This window comes from Entelurus aequoreus, linkage group LG09, assembly GCF_033978785.1.
Source record: "Entelurus aequoreus isolate RoL-2023_Sb linkage group LG09, RoL_Eaeq_v1.1, whole genome shotgun sequence".
Lineage (NCBI taxonomy): Eukaryota > Metazoa > Chordata > Actinopteri > Syngnathiformes > Syngnathidae > Entelurus > Entelurus aequoreus.
In genome coordinates, this window is record NC_084739.1 from 43,476,587 (window position 1) to 43,496,583 (window position 19,997).

The window sequence follows — 19,997 nt, forward strand, 5'->3', positions numbered from 1 at the left end:
GGATGACTTCAACGCTCATATTGACAACGACAGTGAAACCTGGAGAGGCGTGATTGGGAAGGACGGTCGCCCGGATCTGAACCCGAGTGGTGTTTTGTTATTGGACTTTTGTGCTCGTCACAGATTGTCCATAACAAACACAATGTTCAAACGTAAGGGTGTCCATATATGCACTTGGCACCAGGACACCCGAGGCCGCAGTTACATGATCAACTTTGTAGTTGTGTCATCGGATTTGCGGTCTCATGTTTTGGACACTCAGGTGAAAAGAGGGGCCGAGCTTCAAAGTGATTTTGGACCACCATTCGCCGCCTCAGGAGGGGGAAGCAGTGCACTGTCAACACCGTGTATGGTGAGGATGGTGTGCTGCTGACCTTGACTGCGGATGATGTGGACCGGAGGAGGGAATACTTCGAAGATCTCCTCAATCCCACCTACACGTCTCCCTATGAGGAATCAGTGCCTGGGGAATCTGTGGTGGGCTCTCCTATTTCTGGGGCTAAGGTTGCCGAGGTAGTTAAAAAGCTCATCGGTGGTAAGGCCCGGGGGATGGATGAGACCGGCCCGGGGGATGGATGAGACCCGCCCGGAGATCCTTAAGGCTCTGGATGCTGTCTTGGTTGACAAGACTCTGCAGCATCGCGTGGACATCGGGGGCGGTACCTCTGGATTGGCAGACCTGGGTGGTGGTTCCTCTCTTTAAGAAGGGGAACCGGAGCGTATGTTCCAACTATCGTGGGATCACACTCCTCAGCCTTTCCGGTAAGGTCTATTCAGGTGTACTGGAGAGGAGGCTACGCCGATTAGTCGAACCTCGGATTCGAGAGGAGCAGTGTGGTATTCGTCCTGGTGGTGGAACTGTGAACCAGCTCTATACTCTCGGCAGGGTCCTGGAGGGTGCATGGGAGTTTGCCCAACCAGTTTACATGTGCTTTGTGGACTTAGATAAAGGCATTCGACCATGTCCCTCGGGAAGTCCTGTGGGGAGTGCTCAGAGAGTATGGGGTGTTGGACCGTCTGATTGTGGCGGTCCGATCCCTGTATGATCGGTGTCAGAGCTTGGTCCGCATTGCCGGCAGTAAGTCGGACCCGTTTTCAGTGAGGGTTGGACTCCTCCAGGGCTGCCCTTTGTCACTGATTCTGTTCATAACTTTTATGGACATAATTTATAGGCGCAGTCAATCATTTAGGAGATGGTCTGAAACCGAGTAGACCAATCTCCCTCCATATACGGCTCTGATTGCACCCAAGTCCAGCGCAGCATGAACGGTCTAGTATGAGTACGTCTTTAATCTCTTTTCCAAATGCTCAATGTCTATGACATGTACAATTATTAGAGAGAAGCTATTTTTACCGACCATATTCTCAAACTTATATGGTCATCCTGGTCGTGGAACTGTGGACCAGCTCTATACTCTCGGCAGGGTCCTTGAGGGTGCATGGGAGTTTGCCCAACCAGTCTACATGTGCTTTGTAGACTTAGAGAAGGCATTCGACTGTGTCCCTCGGTAAGTCATGTGGGGAGTGCTCAGAGAGTATGGGGTATCGGACTGTCTGATTGTGGCGGTCTGCTCCCTGTACGATCAGTGTCAGAGCTTGGTCCGCATTGCCGGCAGTAAGTCGGACATGTTTCCAGTGAGGGTTGGACTCCGCCAAGGCTGCTTTTCGTCACCGATTCTGTTCATAACTTTTATGGACAGAATTTCTAGGCGCAGTCAAGGCGTTGAGGGGATCCGGTTTGGTGGCTGCAGGATTAGGTCTCTGCTTTTTGCAGATGATGTGGTCCTGATGGCTTCATCTGGCCGGGATCTTCAGCTGTCACTGGATTGGTTCGCAGTCGAGTGTGAAGCGACTGGGATGAGAATCAGCAGCTCCAGGTTCGAGTCCATGGTTCTTGTCCGGAAAAGGGTGGGGAATAGCTCTTGTCCCAAGTGGAGGAGTTCAAGTACCTCGGAGTCTTGTTCACAAGTGAGGGAAGAGTGGATCGTGAAGACGCAGTGCGGCGTCTTCAGTAATGCAGGCACTGTATCGATCCATTGTGGTAAAGAAGGAGCTGAGCCGGAAGACAAAGCTCTCAATTTACTGGTCAATCTACATTCTCATCCTCACCTATGGTCATGAGCTTTGGGTTATGACTGAAAGGACAAGATCACGGGTACAAGCGGCCGAAAAGAGTTTCCTCAATCGGGTGGCGGGGCTCTCCCTTAGAGATAGGGTGAGAAGCTCTGTCATCCGGGATGAGCTCAAAGTAAAGCCGCTGCTCCTCCACATTGAGAGGAGCCAGACGAGGTGGTTCGGGCATCTGGTCAGGATGCCACCCGGACGCTTCCCTGGGGAGGTGTTTAGGGCACGTCCGACCGGTAGGAAGCCACGTGGGAGGCCCAGGACACGTTGGAAAGACTATGTCTCACGTCTGGCCTGGGAACGCCTCGGGAGGAGCTGGACGAAGTGGCTGGGGAGACGGTAGTCTGGGCTTCTCTGCTTAGGCTGCTGCCCCCGCGACCCGACCTCGGATAAGCGGAAGAAAAATGGTTTGGTGAATGGATTCCTCGATTCCGTGGGATATGGAAGTAGAATTGTCTCACATCAACTTATATATATCAATATGATATTAATACATGTGCATATATTAATAAATATACAAATACAAATACAAATGTGATATACAAATAAATAAATAATTTTTGTAAACGCGTATTTCTAATTATATTTTTGAGATTTCAAAATATATACAAATAACATTTAGAAATATAAAAATCTGACACAAATAAATCAAGAATTTGTATAAATAAACGTGTATTTGTAATTATATTTTTGTAATTTGAACATAAATATGCCTGATTTTTTCTTTGTGTTTGTATTGAATTTGCAAATGTGGATCGTTTTTTGCTTTTGTGTCAAGGAGACATTCCTCCCACAAACCAGATGCACAAATACATGTGACCTACACACTCCCCTAAACAACCAGCAGAGGGCACTGCATCCTGATAAGAGATCAGTATCTACATCGGGACAAGGTCATTAAACGGCATTGATACAATAAAATACGCAGCTAGCACGGTCTTTCAGATTAACTGGATAAATTAGCAAGATGGCTGCGCTTCAGAGCAGCGGCTTCGTACGAGCGCTCCTGGAAGTGAGGGCAAAAATACCCCTCAATTCAGTCAATTTCATGGCTGGCTCACAGCGTGTTCACTCCGTGATCACTTACGACCGACTTACGATTCTGGATGTGGAGAGATCGGGCCATTTTGGGCTGATAGATGCGTGTACGATGGACCTGCTCGCTAGCTTGGGAATTCTTCGCGAGCTACATCCAGCAGTGGCCTTTGAAGCAGCGGCGTCGACTTCCAGCGGAGACCGACAGCGAAAGAGACGTAAGCGATGCGCTCGGAAGCAGAAGCGGGGGTGTCGGGCGGGGCTAACAACAAAGCTAAATGCTTTGTTGTTAGCGGGGCTAACGAAAAAGCTAAATGCTAATCCACAAAGAAGCGCTAATAAGGAGTCTGTTAAGCTAGAACTAGCCAGCGCCAGGCTGGATAATCCCTGCACACATAGCAATTCTTCTAGAATAATATACAACTCACATAATGTTTTTTCTGCGTCAGAGGTGGACATGCATTTTACTGAGGTGGCAAACAATCTAAAAATTCCTGTCATATCAATTCCTAGATATGGTCGAAATTATTTAAAGTGCACTATGCATAATAAACGTAACATTATTAATATTGCTACTACGGATACTTTCAACAAAAACTCCTCAAAACAGCCCACTACCTATAATATGGGCTTTTTAAACATAAGGTCATTGTCTTCCAAAACGTTATTAGTTAATGAAGTCATCAGAGACAACAATCTTGATGTCGTTGGTTTAGCCGAGACCTGGCTCAAACCAGACGAATTTTTTGCGTTGGGTGAGGCGTCTCCTCCTGGCTATGCGGGAACGCATATTGCCCGCCCCATTAAAAGGGGTGGGGGTGTTGCACTAATATACAACAAAAACTTTAGCCTTACCTCGGACCTAAATAATAAATATAACTCGTTTGAGGTGCTCACTATGAGGTTTGTCACACCGCTGCCTCTCCACCTGGCTGTCATCTACCGCCCCCCTGGGCCCTATTCGGACTTTATCAATGAATTTTCAGAGTTCGTTGCTGATCTAGTGACGCACGCCGACAATATAATCATAATGGGAGACTTTAACATCCATATGAATACCCCATCGGACCCTCCATGCGTGGCGCTCCAGACTATAATTGATAGCTGTGGTCTTACACAAATAATAAATGAACCCACGCATCGCAACGGTAATACGATAGATCTAGTGCTTGTCAGGGGTGTCACCACCTCTAAAGTTACGATACTCCCGTACACTAAAGTAATGTCCGATCATTACCTTATAAAATTCGAAGTTCTGACTCATTGTCAACAAACTAATAATAATAATAATAACTACTATAGCAGCCGCAACATTAATACTGCCACAACGACGACTCTTACTGACCTACTGCCTTCAGTAATGGCATCATTCCCAAATTATGTGGGCTCTATTGATAACCTCACTAACAACTTTAACGACGCCCTACGCGACACCATTGATATTGTAGCACCGCTAAAGCTAAAAAGGGCCCCTAAAAGGCGTACCCCATGGTTTACAGAAGAAACTAAAGCCCAGAAATTATCATGTAGAAAGCTGGAACGCAAATGGCGTGCGACTAAACTTGAGGTTTTCCATCAAGCATGGAGTGATAGTTTAATAACTTATAAACGCATGCTTACCTCAGCTAAAGCTAAATATTACTCAAATCTCATCCACCTCAACAAAAATGATCCTAAATTTTTGTTTAGTACAGTAGCATCGCTAACCCAACAAGGGACTCCTCCCAGTAGCTCCACCCACTCAGCAGATGACTTTATGAATTTCTTTAATAAGAAAATTGAACTCATCAGAAAAGAGATTAAAGACAATGCATCCCAGCCACAACTGGGTTCTATTAACACAAATATGACTGTATATACGACGGACATTGCCCTCCAAAATAGTTTCTCTCTCTTTGATGAAATAACATTGGAGGAATTATTAAAATGTGTAAATGGGACAAAACAAACAACATGTTTACTTGACCCAATTCCTGGGAAACTTATCAAGGAGCTGTTTGTTTTATTAGGTCCATCAGTGTTAAATATTATAAACCTATCACTTTCCTCTGGTACTGTTCCTCTAGCATTCAAAAAAGCGGTTATTCATCCTCTACTCAAAAGACCTAACCTCGATCCTGACCTCATGGTGAACTACCGGCCGGTGTCCCACCTACCGTTTATCTCGAAAATTCTCGAAAAAATTGTCGCACAGCAGCTAAATGAACACTTAGTGACTAACAATCTCTGTGAACCTTTTCAATCCGGTTTCAGGGCAAATCACTCTACGGAGACAGCCCTCGCAAAAATGACTAATGATCTATTGCTGACGATGGATTCTGATGCTTCATCTATGTTGCTGCTTCTTGATCTTAGCGCCGCTTTCGATACTGTTGATCATAATATTTTATTAGAGCGTATCAAAACGCGTATTGGGATGTCAGACTTAGCCTTGTCTTGGTTTAACTCTTATCTTACTGACAGGATGCAGTGTGTCTCCCATAACAATGTGACCTCGGACTATGTTAAGGTAACGTGCGGAGTTCCCCAGGGTTCAGTTCTTGGCCCTGCACTCTTTAGTATTTACATGCTGCCGCTAGGTGACATTATACGCAAATACGGTGTTAGCTTTCACTGTTATGCTGATGACACTCAACTCTACATGCCCCTAAAGCTGACCAACACGCCGGATTGTAGTCAGCTGGAGGCGTGTCTTAATGAAATTAAACAATGGATGTCCGCTAACTTTTTGCAACTCAACGCTAAGAAAACGGAAATGCTGATTATCGGTCCTGCTCAACACCAACATCTATTTAATAATACCACCTTAACATTTGACAACCAAACAATTAAACAAGGTGACTCTGTAAAGAATCTGGGTATTATCTTCGACCCAACTCTCTCGTTTGAGTCACACATTAAGAGTGTTACTAAAACGGCCTTCTTTCATCTCCGTAATATCACTAAAATTCGTTCCATTTTGTCCACAAGCGATGCTGAGATCATTATCCATGCGTTCGTTACATCTCGTCTCGATTACTGTAACGTATTATTTTCGGGCCTCCCTATGTCTAGCATTAAAAGATTACAGATGGTACAAAATGCGGCTGCTAGACTTTTGACAAAAACAAGAAAGTTTGATCATATTACGCCTATACTGGCTCACTTGCACTGGCTTCCTGTGCACCTAAGATGCGACTTTAAGGTTTTACTACTTACGTATAAAATACTACATGGTCAAGCTCCTGCCTATCTTGACGATTGTATTGTACCATATGTCCCGGCAAGAAATCTGCGTTCAAAGAACTCCGGCTTATTAGTGATTCCCAGAGCCCAAAAAAAGTCTGCGGGCTATAGAGCGTTTTCTATTCGGGCTCCAATACTATGGAATGCCCTCCCGGTAAAAGTTAGAGATGCTACCTCAGTAGAAGCATTTAAGTCTCATCTTAAAACTCATTTGTATACTCTAGCCTTTAAATAGACTCCCTTTTTAGACCAGTTGATCTGCCGTTTCTTTTCTTTTCTTTTCTACTCTGCTCCGGGGTGGACCGCTAGCCTGTCCATCAGATGGGGACATCTCTACGCTGCTGACCCGTCTCCACTCGGGATGGTTCCCGCTGGCCCCACCATGGACTGGACTTTCGCTGATGTGTTGGACTTTCACAATATTATGTCAGACCCACTCGACACCGAGGATGTCGTTGTGGCTTGTACAGCCCTTTGAGACACTAGTGATTTAGGGCTATATAAATAAACATTGATTGATTGATTGATTAGCTAATACAACACTAACATTACCTAGCTCAGGCCCGTTGTGCGTTCCCTCTGTAAAGACATGGATTATTTTTGTGCAGAGAACTCTGAGCATTTTGCATATAATGCATAGCATGCTCTGTGACCCAGACCGCTCTGGCTGCAGTGCCCTCTGCTGGTTGTTCAGAGGAGTGTGTAGGTCACATTTATTTGTGCATCTGGTTTGTGGGAGGAATGTCTCATCATCACAAAAGCAAAAAAGCGATCCACATATGCAAATTCAATACAAATACAAATACAAAATCAAGCATATTTATATTAAAATCTCAAAAATATATTTATAAATACATGTTTATTTATACAAATTCTTGATATATTTGTATGTCACATTTTTATTTTTATAAATTTATTTGTATATATTTTCAAATCTCAAAAATATATTTACAAATACGAGTTTATTTATCCAAATTATTTATTTATTTATCACATTTGTATTTGTATTTTTATATTTATTAATATATGCATATGTATTAATATCATATTGATATATATAAGTTGATGTGAGACAATTCTACTTCCATAGTGGGATGATTAGCAGGCAAACAGACCTGCTTTTTGAAGCAAACTTTTGGGGAAGATGTAATCCAGTGGATTTTAACCTGGGTTCGATCGAACCCAGGGGTTTGGTGAGTCGGCCTCAGGGGTTCGGCAGAGCCTCCGCCGCGGAGGTCAAAACACACCTGACTCATCGTGTAAATAAAAACGTTTTCCTATCGGCGTATTATGGATACCCCCAAAGAATGTTCCCTCTAATTTCCATCTAATTTGCAGGTGTGTAATTTGTTGTGAGTTCATGCACTGTGTTGGTTTTGTTCTTTGAACAAGGTGATGTTCATGCATGGTTCATTTTGTGCACCAGTAAAAAACATAACTTTGTCTTGAATTTGAAAAAAAAAAAACATTTTATTTTTCACTAAAGAAGGGTTCAGTGGATGCACATATGAAACTGGTGGGGTTCGGTACCTCCAAGAAGGTTAAGAACCACTGATGTAATCCAAAGCACAATCACATGAAAAGTGGGCATATGATAGGCTGACCATACGTCCTCTTTTCCCCGGACAAGTTCTCTTCTGCAGGTGTGTCCTGGGTGTCCGGGCGGGGTTTTTTAAATGCCTCAAATGTCCGCATTTTGAGTTAGGATTGCGTGTATTTTCAATATACGTCTTGGGCAGGGATCGGCAACCCCTAACAACTAAATTAAGGGCAAGGACGTGCCGTGATTGCACTGCATATATTATCCTCTATTACTTGCACAAACAGCATGCCAGCCCGGCCTCATGTTGTATGAAGCTTTCACTTGCACACGTGGGAGACAGCAAGGCATACTTGCTCAACAGCCACACAGCATACACTGACGGTGGTCGTATATAACAACTTTAACACTGTTACATTACAAATGTGCGCCACACTGTGAACCCACACCAAAAAAGAATGACAAATACATTTCTGGAGAACCTCCGCACCGTAACACAACACAAACACAACACAACAAATACCCAGAATCCCATGCAGCCCTAACTCTGTAACCTCAACCGACGCACGGAGGTAGGGAGGGGGTGGGGGGGGGGGGGGGGTGCGATGTGTGGGGGGGTTTGGTGCTAGCGGGGCGTGTACACTTGTGTAGACTGGGAGAGTTAGGGCTGCATGGGATTCTGGGTATTTGTTGTGTTGTGTTATGGTGCGGAGGTTCTCCAGAAATGTATTTGTCATTCTTTTTTGGTGTGGGTTCACAGTGTGGCGCATATTTGTTAAAGTTGTTATTTACGGCCACCGTCAGTGTAAGCTGTGTGGCTGCTGAGCAAGTAAGCTTTGCTGTCATATTCGAGTGCAAGCAGAAGATGCATTCAACATGTGGCCGATCAGGTAAGCTGTTTAAGCAGACTGTAGAGGGCGCTAAATACAGTGCCATCACCCCCAAATTTCGGGTGTCTCCCGGGGAAAGTGGGAGGATTGGCAACTATGACGCTGTTGAACACCATTCATGTAAATCTCGTGGGCCGCACTAACTAAAACTGTCATATTAAAGTGCGGGCCGGGGCGCGTGTCTGAGACCCCTGGTTTAAACATAGCACAAAGCAATAAAAAACTTTGTATGCAGTGTTATTTCATTTTAAATTTCAAAATAGTTTTGAGGCTCCCATTGTTTTCTTTCATTTGTGAAACTCGTCAAAATGGCCCTTTGACTGATAAAGGTTGCCGACCCTAGACTCTAGGGTTAAGTTAAGAAGGGGTTAAACAAAACAAGCTGTGAAGGTGCGCACGCAGAAACATTGGTGAGGGAGGGGCAGAGACACAGAGCGAGAGAGTTAGTGAGTGGAGACAGACATGAAAACAAGAAATGCCGAAAAGTAAATGCAACTTCAAGGATGATTTGCGGAAAAAGTATTTGTGTTTTGGTCCTGGCCGTGACACATGGGAAGCAGAATGCACTGTGTGCAAAGCAGGCACGTGTATATCTGTGGCAAATAAAGATCTACAAGCCCATATCGACACTACAAAGCACAAAACAGCTGTGCAGGGCGAGAGCTCGTTTATGACAACCTTTTTCCAAAACACAACATAGAATGTGAGATATAACAGGATAATGCATACATTTGGCATTTGTTTTCAAAACGCTTACAAAAAAGTGGTACCCCAAAAATATACTGTGGGACCCCATTTGTATGATTTGATGGGGTCCCTGGGACCCCATTTTGAAAATTCCTAGCGCCAACACTACTGTCAACATAGGAGAAAAAATGCTTTATTTAAATAAATATATTACTTATGAAGCAAGTTCGAGTATCATTGGCAAATTTTCACCTAGTCCCGGCCTTGGCGTGCTGCCCGCCTTGGCACGCATATATGTGTCCTCTTTTTGGGATTTCAGAATATGGTCAGCCTAGCATATGAAAAAGTTTGTCACAAGTTGCAATGATGAATGACTGTACTGCATCATGCTAAGCCCTGCTTTTAACATGTTAGTTACAATTAATGTAGTGCAGTTCTGCAATCACAGAAGTATTCATTGCAATAGTGTTGTTGTTTTTTACAGTTTTTATGCATTTCTAACTTGTGTTTTGTATATAGCATGTTCTGTACTTTTTAATCTTTTACCTTTCTGTTTTAATTTGTACAGCACTTTGGGGCAGTAGTCTTGTTTAAAAAATTGTGCTATATAAATATGTAATCCTTGACGTAGTTATTGTAGTTTGCAATGGTGTGGAAATGTACTGCATTCTGTTGAGCTGTTTCTAATTTTTTGAGCAGGTTAGCAACATGAAAGGAAATGACAACAAATAACAGTTAATTATGACACATTTTGAATACAGTTCTGTGCAGGCTGGGTTGGACATTTGATGTCACATGATAAAAAAGACTAAATTGTAATGCTTATTTTGTCTTTATCTTACAATAATGTGCCACAGCCTTAATGGTTACTTTTTTGCAGTAATGGTAAACAATAAAAAAAAAAAAAAAAAACGTCAAATTCTGCTGATTATAGATTTTAATAGTTCACATTTTCATAAATATTTTTATTCAACAAGACAAACTGAAGAATCAACACAAGACATATAAATATATGTATGTATATATATATATATATATATGTATGTATATATATGTGTATATATATATATATATATATATATATATATATATATATATATATATATATATATATATATATATATATATATATATATATATATATATATTCTAATATAATATATATATATATATATATATATATATATATATATATATATATATATATATATATATATATAGAGACTTAATCTTTAATAAACTGTACATTATCAAAAATCGCAGATGGACAAAAATGGCAGCTGACATCCAAAAATGTGTTGAGGTGTTTCACTGGGAATACAAAGTAAGCTTAGTAAGAGTACGTTTTATGAGCTTGTACACAAACTAGCGCACTTCTCGTTGATCTCATTCAGTGATAAAGAGGCAGCATTTCACAGAATGGCACTGCGATACATTCACAATGTAATGATACATTCATGACAAGTAACTGCTGGATGCACACAGTGTTACATTCCAGATAAGTAGCAGTTGGATGCACAGTAATTGGCTCAGATGTCTAGATATCATCATCCGGATACAACGTTCGGGCATTTTTTTTAATTTTTTTTTAAGTATCACACTTTTGGTTTGAGTTGTAATCCAGCTGTGGCTCAGTGCATTTTTAGCTCGGGAATACACTACTAAATGTGATTTAAATGAAGTGGCCCCTTTAAAAGGCACTATTGTAGGAATTTACAATCATTAATAGTGCAGACATGTCGCCCACAGGGTAATGTTTGATTTTGTGTTTTGCTATGAATTATCTAGCTTGCTGCTGCTGCAAGATAGCAAAGAAAACTTGACTGATTCCTGCAAAAGAAAATGATGTTTTAAACAAGTGGCCACTCTGAAGGCTGTGCAGGTTCCATTTTGCTGTGTTGTGGGCAAACACAGCGTTGTGTGAGGTGATGTGTTATTCCAGTGATTTGGCAAACTCAGCGTAGTCTATGTAACCATCATTGTTTAAGTCATCGTCCCTCAGAACGTCATCGATTAGATTCATTAGATCTTCCTCGCGCATCGGCTGGCTGTTTTCTCCTTTTTCCTAAATAAAAGGAAAAGAAAGGAAAGTAACTGAGTACTCAGGTAGAAATAAAGTCATAATAGTAATGTTCCAAAACCTCTTAAAACAGCCGTATATCTGGCAAATGTAACCTCATATTGCTTATACAGTAAAATAGGGCTGCACGATTTTGGCCACAAATAAAACCTCAAAACTACAAAAGACAACAAGAGGAATGGGTGTTGCTGATGTCATCTTGTGATTTCTTAATGAAATAGACTAATAAAAAAGGCTAAAGAAAAGTTATACATACTGTATTTTCCGGACGTATATTTTATATACCTACATTGGTAAATAAGTCGCTAACACTAAAACACTAAAAAATATTTTCCCACATATTATAGCAGCACCGGATTCTAAGCCGCAGATACAGTATATACTTTGTAAAATGAGTTATCTCCACAGTAAGATTTTGTAAATGTTTATTAATTCTTAATTGTTTCCAAACGGTGCATGTAACACAGCAGTAAAACGGTTAATCAAACAAAACATAAGTCATCGTCATGGGCCCACTAGCTGCGAAAGCTAGCTCTCCAATCGGCTAAACAGACTCAATGACTCCACGGTGACGTTTTGGTGAATTTGTGAAATTTGTGAAAGGAATTTGTGGAACTGAAACAATACAAAAAGAATGCCATTCTAAGTTAATAATACTAACGCAGACACTCGTAAACGCGTTTGCATATTAGCTAATGCTAACAGTGCTAGCTTCATTACGTTACGATAACACATAAAAATAAAAACACTCCTACCCACATCACATATGGGATGGTTTAGCAAGTAGGAGTAGTTTTAGTTATATTGTTAAATTTACAAACATTGATTCGAGTGATAAATGAATAATCCATACGAGTAATTAAAAAAAAAGAAAGAAAGAACGAACGAAAGAAAGAAACGCCATGGACTACTAGAAGACGGAACAACACGGTTAAAAACACTAAATGTCGTTCATGTATGGCCAGTCAACAGATTGGGTTCCTTCGTGAATATCACAACCTGACAGTCTTTTGATCAAATTTGACAATCTTAAAGGCCTACTGAAATGACATTTTTTTATTTAAACGGGGATAGCAGATCCATTCTATGTGTCATACTTGATCATTTTGCGATATTGCCATATTTTTGCTGAAAGGATTTAGTAGAGAACATCGACGATAAAGTTTGCAACTTTTGGTCGCTGATAAACAAAGCCTTGCCTGTACCGGAAGTAGCGTGACGTCGCAGGTTGAAGGGCTCCTCCCATTTCCCCATTGTTTACACCAGCAGGAACGTGAGAGTGAAGGACTAGAGTGCAGTGCAGGACGTATCTTTTTTCGCTCTGACCGTAACTTAGGTAAAAGGGCTCATTGGATTCCACACTTTCTCCTTTTTCTATTGTGGATCACGGATTTGTATTTTAAACCACCTCGGATACTATATCCTCTTGAAAATGAGAGTCGAGAACGCAAAATGGACATTCACAGTGACTTTTATCTCCACGACAATACATCGGTGAAGCACTTTAGCTACGGAGCTAACGTGATAGCATCGTGCTTAAATGCAGATAGAAACAAAATAAATAAGCCCCTGATTGGAAGGATAGACAGAAGATCAACAATATTACTATCAGGAGACACCGAACCAAACACTGGACCTGTAACTACACGGTTAATGCTGTGCCGCCTGTCGAAGCCTAGCAATGCTGTTGCTAACGACACCATTGAAGCTAACTTAGCTACGGGACCTCATCAGAGCTATGATAAAAACATTAGCGCTCCACCTATGTTATTCCTCTATCCTCCAGCGTTTATTGTAATCAATTATGCAAATGAGCAATGATTTCATCTCACAAATTTTATGACAGCCAATAAATAGCAACTTTCCTTACTGAGGAGTTGGCAACACTTGAAGATGAAGAGAGATCAGAAGAGATTGAGGACATTGAGGACAGAGATGTAGAAGAGATACAAATTGAGAACACAGATGCAGAGGATGAGACAGAAGAGCCAGCAGAGAAAACAGTGGAGATGATTTTAATTTCTATTTTCTGGTTCAATAAGACTTGCATTAGTGCAGGGAGATCTGCTGGAGGAGAGGACAACAGTCTTGAGAACAAACCAACATTAAAACAGGCCAAATCAGTGTGAAAAAGGCCATATTTCGCATCATGCCACCAAAGTCTCAGGCTTGTCATTTTCTGAAACTTGGCAGCCTTTTATTTGTATCCAAATTTCAGCTTTGTCATTATGCATTTTAGCTCTATTTTTGTGTTTTTTGAATTGTTCATATTATATCCATTAAAAAAAAGCACTGTACCACAAATAACACCCAAGCCACACATTGAACATCACTGGTTTACAGATTTCACCAAGAAGGCAAAGTGTAACCAAACGTTGAAAAAGTTTCTCTAAGATGTGTCTTCAAGTTGTTACCACTTTTAGAAGTGATCAAGGTTAGTTCGCTTCTGGATGTTTCCTGTGTTTTGCTATTTGTAAGTGCATTACCCAGAACTCTTACCAGTACAACAGAACAAAAAGTATAGAGTTTCCTGCAGAGTTGTAAATAAAGACTTTCTGCATTGTACAAACAAGCAACAAACATAACAATTTACACAATGTTTTATAACGCTCTCTGCTTTTATGGAGATGGAGCTCTGCTCATATGGTGAATACCCTGCCCTTCACGAACGTTTGCATCTGATTACCGAATAAACAGGCGACACAAGACTCCTCTTTCACTTTGAATAAACACCTCAACTCGCTAAGTATAACGTCAAAGTCGCAAAATTGGCACCGGACAACCCTTCTGCTGCAGCTTATTCTCTGGCAAAGCAGGTTTGTGTGAGATGTTGTGAAACGAACCCGAAAGTGCCAACTCCCATTTATTTATTTTTATTTTTGCCTACAAATAAATACATAAAAATGGTTAACACTGATGTGTGTGTGTGTGTTTGTTTGTGTGTGGAGCACCATATGTCTATGCAGATTTGGAGTGGAGCGTGCACTTGCAGGAAGGAGGAGCCTAGCTTGGAGGCGAAAAACATGATAGACAGGAACATCGATTTAACGATTGTCTTTTTTTAAACATCGTCATAATGAATTCGAATTACGATTTAAAATCGATTAATCGTGCAGCTCTACAATGAATAGATGCTTTATAATAGTTACAGCATGAATGCTTCAACAGTCTATTTACATTTTTAAAGACAAAATATATATCTTGAAATATAACTTAATAATGAGGTTTTCGAGAATTATGGACCTATCAAACATGTTTCACTTTTGAAAATGAGATAAACTGAATATGGTGTGGGGGTAATGCAATGAATGAAAAAAATTCATTAAAAACAATTATATTTAGGTTCAAGCAAAAATATTATGTTACTCTATAAACCGGCACTGTCACTCAAACAATTAAACAATGGGAGGAACATTCAAATTAGAGCATCTTTAAGAATTCCATGTTCTTCAAGAGGTAGTAAGTAGCAAATGTTCACATGCACTTCTGGTCTCACCTCAAGAAGAGCAAATACACAGAGCACAGCTTCTTACCTCTCTGTGGACATGCGTAATAGCTGTAGCTAACTCCAGTCCATCCAACAGGTTGTTGCCGTCGTAATCATGCATCTTGAAATAGTGCAGCTGAAGCTCCTGAGGCGACATTTCTTTCTCTGGTTTGTCAATGACACCCTCCAAATGCTCCATTATGTGGCTGCAAAACAAGAGAGAGGAGTTCACACTGCTCCTGTCTGCTCAAAGTTCATCAGAATACAGCCTCAATAGTTCATCCACATGACGGTTATGCAGGCATCGCTCACTCTTTATCTTGGACCGCCGCTTTGTCAAAGCGACCGTGACTCGATAAGGTGGCACCACTCTCAACCACAGGCGGCTGTCTCTGGACATGGTCCCCATGACAGTGGACACACAGCAGACAGGAGGACAGGAAGAGGAGGAGACCACATCTGCTGCTTCTCATCGTGCTGCAAGGCAAAAGGACACACATAAAGCAAAGTTACGCGAAAAATGAATGCACTGCTGCTTACTGTTTAGTATTATATTCTAGCATATTTTACCAGACTGTGGTACGTGTACCACTAGTGGTATGCCAAATAGTCACTTGATTCAAGTAGAGTATTTTATTTTCCTAAAATAAAACACAGTGTTACTCTTCAAACTATGTGTGTGTAATGTTACATTGGCCAAAAATATAAAATATACTTGTTAAACAAACTCTTAGGTCTACTATGCTACTGTTTTTGAATGTTGGTTACCGTATTTTTCGGAGTATAAGTCGCTCTGGAGTATAAGTCGCACCAGCCGAAAATGTAATAAAGAAGGAAAAAAACATATATAAGTCGCACTGGAGTATAAGTCGCATTTTTTGGGGAAATGTATTTGATAAAACCCAACACCAAGAATAGACATTTGAAAGGCAATTTAAAATAGATAAAGAATAGTGAACAACAGGCTGAATAAGTGTACTTTATATGACGCATAAATAACCAACTGAGAATGTGCCTGGTATGTTAACATAACATATTATGGTAAGAGTCATTCAAATAACTATAACATATAGAACATGCTATACGTTTACCAAACAATCTGTCACTCCTAATCGCTAAATCCGATGAAATCTTATACGTCTAGTCTCTTACATGAATGAGATAAATAATATTATTTGATATTTTACGGTGATGTGTTAATAATTTCACACATAAGTCGCTCCTGAGAATAAGTCGCACCCCCTAATACGGTATTAGGGTGGTATTTGGAGAGCCACGTTTCTGCTGAGGTAAAAAAAAACACTTTGAAAATCACTGTATTATATTATGACAAATGAACAACACGCAAGTGGAATGTTTAGGTTAGATCAATGCTTCTCAATTATTTTAAGTTCCAAGCTGTCGCCTCTCTCCCATGCACACAAACCACAACGACATCCTCGACATGACGTTGTGTCCATTTTAACATTGGAGAAAACAAAAAGTGGATAAACTGACAGCAAATAATAACTTCATTAACATAGTTTTTTAGTTGGTAACCAAAAAGATTAAAAGTGCATCAATTTGTCTGACATTCAAAAACATTTAATCCTTATTTAAACTATAACTATTTGATAATGAAACATTAAATCCATCCATCCGTTTTCTACCGCTTGTCCCTTTCGGGGTCGCGGGAGAAATCAACTTAATAAATAATAAGACAATTAAAATGTTTCAGCAATATTAAAACTCGGGAGCACAATATTTAAAACACTTTAATCTACAAAACCAAAAATAATTTGACAAATTGTGCTGATTTTTTTTTTTTTTATCAAAATTTGTAGTGCATAGGTTTTTAAATCATGATACTGATAAAGCATGTTTTCGGGGTCACGCGTGTATCACCTGGCATCGCATCCCACCTGCCCTATTATTTGAGAAACGCTAGGTTAGATGCACAGAATATCATATGGAGGCAGATTGAAAACATGTGAATAACCGTACCTGTGTACATAATCAATAGTGCTGAAAAACGTTATACAAATAATGAATCCATGGGATGCTGGCAACATTTTTCTATGCCAATCACACATAAACCTACAGTCGTGGTCAAAAGTTTACATACACTTGTGAAGGACATAATGTCATGGCTGTCTTGAGTTTCCAATCATTTGTACAACTCTTATTTTTTTGTGATAGAGTGATTGGAGCACATAATTGTTGGTAACAAAAAACATTCATGAAGTTTGGTTCTTTTATTAATTTATTATTGATCTATTGAAAATGTGACCAAATCTGATTAGTCAAAAGTATACATACAGCAACATACGTTACCGATTTTGGTGATGTAGAAAAGTTACAATCAAATCAAATTAGTTTCATGGCACGGCCTCTTAACTTCATGTGAGTGATTATAATTGTGTTGACTTCTCTGAGTCCATTTAAAAAGGGCTCATGTGATGCAGTCATTAGACTCGGTTACAAACGCGACAATGGGAAAGTAAAAGGAACTCAGCACAGATCTAAAAAAAATGAATCATTGACTTGAACAAGTCAGGAAAGTCACTTGGAGCCATTTTATAGCAGCTTAAGGTCCCAAGAGCAACTGTGCAGACAATTGTTCGTAAGTATAAAGTGCATGGCACAGTTTTGTCACTGCCAGAATCAGGAAGAAAACGCAAGCTATCACCTGCTGCTGAGAGAAAATTGGTCAGGATGATCAAGAGTCAACCGAGAACCACCAAAAAGCAGGTCTGCAATGAATTGGAAGCTGCTGGAACACAGTCACACAGTCAAGCGTGTTTTGCATCGCCATGGACTGAGAGGCTACCATGCAAGAAGGAAGCCCTTGCTCCAGAAGCGACACCTTAAGGTTCGTCTAAAGTTTGGTGCTGATCACATGGACAGAGATAAGACCTTCTGGAGGAAAGTTATGTGGTCAGATAAAACAAAAATTGAGCTGTTTAGCCACAATACCCAGCAATATGTTTGGAGGAGAAAAGGTGATGCCTTTAATCCAAGGAACACCGTCATGCATGGTGGTGGTAGTATTATGCTCTGGGCCTGTCTTGCTGCCAATGGAACTGGTGCTTTACAGAAAGTAAATGGGACAATGAAAAAGGAGGATTACCTCCAAATTCTTCAGGACAACATAAAATCATCAGCCCGGAGGTTGGATCTTGGGCGCAGTTGGGTGTTCCAACAGGACAATGACCCTAAACACACGTCAAAAGTGGTAAAGGAATGGCTAAATCTAGCTAGAATTAAGGTTTTAGAATGGCCTTCCCAAAGTCCTGACTTAAACCCCATGACTTAAACATGTGGACAATGCTGACGAAACAAGCCCATGTCAGAAAACCAACACATTTAGCTGAACTGCACCAATTTTGTCAAGGGGAGTGGTCAAAAATTCAACCAGAAGCTTGCCAGAAGCTTGTAGATGGCTACCAAAAGCACCTTATTGCAGTGGAACTTGCCAAGGGACATGTAACCAAATATTAACATTGCTGTATGTATACTTTTGACCCAGCAGATTTGGTTACATTTTCAGTAGACCCATAATAAATTCATAAAGGAACCAAACTTCATGAATGTTTTTTGTGACCAACAAGTATGTGCTCCAATCACTCTATCACAAAAAAAACAAGAGTTGTGGGAATTATTGGAAACTCAAGAGAGCCATGACATTATGTTCTTTACAGGTGTATGTAAACTTTTGACCACGACTGTATCTAGGTGGAAAACCTGATGTAAATGAAAATTGTATTTAGGATAGCCCCTTAAGATATAATTTACACGGGGGTCCGAAACCAATACTGAACAACAAAAACCTACATTACAATGAAACAACAGATAAAGCCACTGCACTACTTCCACATCTGCTCACTCACATTTACATAAACCATCGCAATACATTACAATACAGTACAAGACAACGTCAACAGCAACTAAATACAATTTCAAAATCAGAAACAAACACAACTTGTTTGCAAGTGGGAAAATACATCTGATAATGGTTTTAAAAAAAAATAAAAAAAGAAGTAACGGACTTGAAAATGTTTCAAATTATTCCAATCGCCGCTTTGTGACGTTATAGTCCACAGCTTGTTGATACACTACTCGCTAGCAAGGAGTTTACACTAGCATTGCGTCCAGTACCACTGGCTGGTGAATGTATTGTATTATAATGGATTGAGTTTAAAACATTTGCATGGTTGTGGCGTAAATAATAAATGTATTCACCTGACTCTACGAGGATGGGTCTTGTTTCTCAGCTGGAGAGTGACAACGAACAGTCAAAGAAGAATTGACAGACCTCGACGCTTGCCGTATTTCCACAGTGACACGACATCGCATTGTGATTGGTCCAAATTGCCAAAGATGATGCAAGTGAAGCAAGAGAGTTAACTCAAATCTTATTTTCGAATCAACGTTTGCTTTGTAAGCCTGTATGTCATGTTCGTCGACTTATTAGCACATGGTTTATTTACTGGTGTATGCACAACTATCTGTATTTTCTGTATGTAAAAAGCTGGTATGTGTTCATTCTGAATATGTTTATTGAACTTGCAAGCAAAATTATTTTAAAACGACGGTATCTAACTTACTTAAGTTACAGTTTTCAAACCAAAAATTATAAAAAAGTAAACCTTGTTGCCATTAGTGGTTTAAAATACAATTTTTTAAATGTATATATGTTTCAATTACTAATTATATTGAAAATAAATTGATCATCGGCCGAATAGAAGGGCTGGCGTTCAGGCTGTCACTCATGACTGTCTCATACGCACAGAGGCGCTCCTGGCGAGAGTTGCGCCCTGGGTAAACCATCCCTTGACGCCCCCATTCAAAAATAAGACTTATCTATGGCGTCACATTAGTACCAAAAATCCGAGCGCATAAAAACTGTTATCGCGCGCTGATTTTCCACTTCGTGCGCGCGCGCGACAC

General features: G+C 40.5%; 1 protein-coding gene across 2 annotated transcripts; it reads right to left on the bottom strand.

Annotated features, from left to right (window-relative positions):
- Nucleotides 1-10,727: 10,727 nt before the first annotated feature.
- Nucleotides 10,728-19,446, bottom strand: mcfd2 (multiple coagulation factor deficiency 2, ER cargo receptor complex subunit). 2 transcript variants are annotated; one of them, XM_062057727.1, is made up of 5 exons: nucleotides 19,290-19,326; nucleotides 18,178-18,262; nucleotides 15,381-15,545; nucleotides 15,115-15,274; nucleotides 10,728-11,566 (listed from the first exon to the last, which is right to left on the bottom strand). In XM_062057727.1, the coding sequence occupies exons 3-5, from the start codon at nucleotides 15,539-15,541 to the stop codon at nucleotides 11,435-11,437; spliced, it is 453 nt and encodes a 150-aa protein (XP_061913711.1). In that variant the 5' UTR covers nucleotides 15,542-15,545; nucleotides 18,178-18,262; nucleotides 19,290-19,326; the 3' UTR covers nucleotides 10,728-11,434. The 2 variants fall into 2 exon arrangements, with proteins under 2 accessions (XP_061913711.1, XP_061913710.1); XM_062057726.1 differs by lacking the exon at nucleotides 18,178-18,262 and having other exon boundaries at nucleotides 19,290-19,446.
- Between the last annotated feature and the right edge of the window lie 551 nt (nucleotides 19,447-19,997).

Excerpts from the sequence above, each read along its gene's own strand:
- mcfd2 (XM_062057726.1), bottom strand. The coding sequence starts at position 15,541 with ATGAGAAGCAGCAGATGTGGTCTCCTCCTCTTCCTGTCCTCCTGTCTG. Across the intron at positions 15,275-15,380 it reads GCGGCGGTCCAAGATAAAGA|CCACATAATGGAGCATTTGG; the intron begins GTGAGCGATGCC and ends CTTGTTTTGCAG. Across the intron at positions 11,567-15,114 it reads TTACGCATGTCCACAGAGAG|GAAAAAGGAGAAAACAGCCA; the intron begins GTAAGAAGCTGT and ends CCTTTTATTTAG.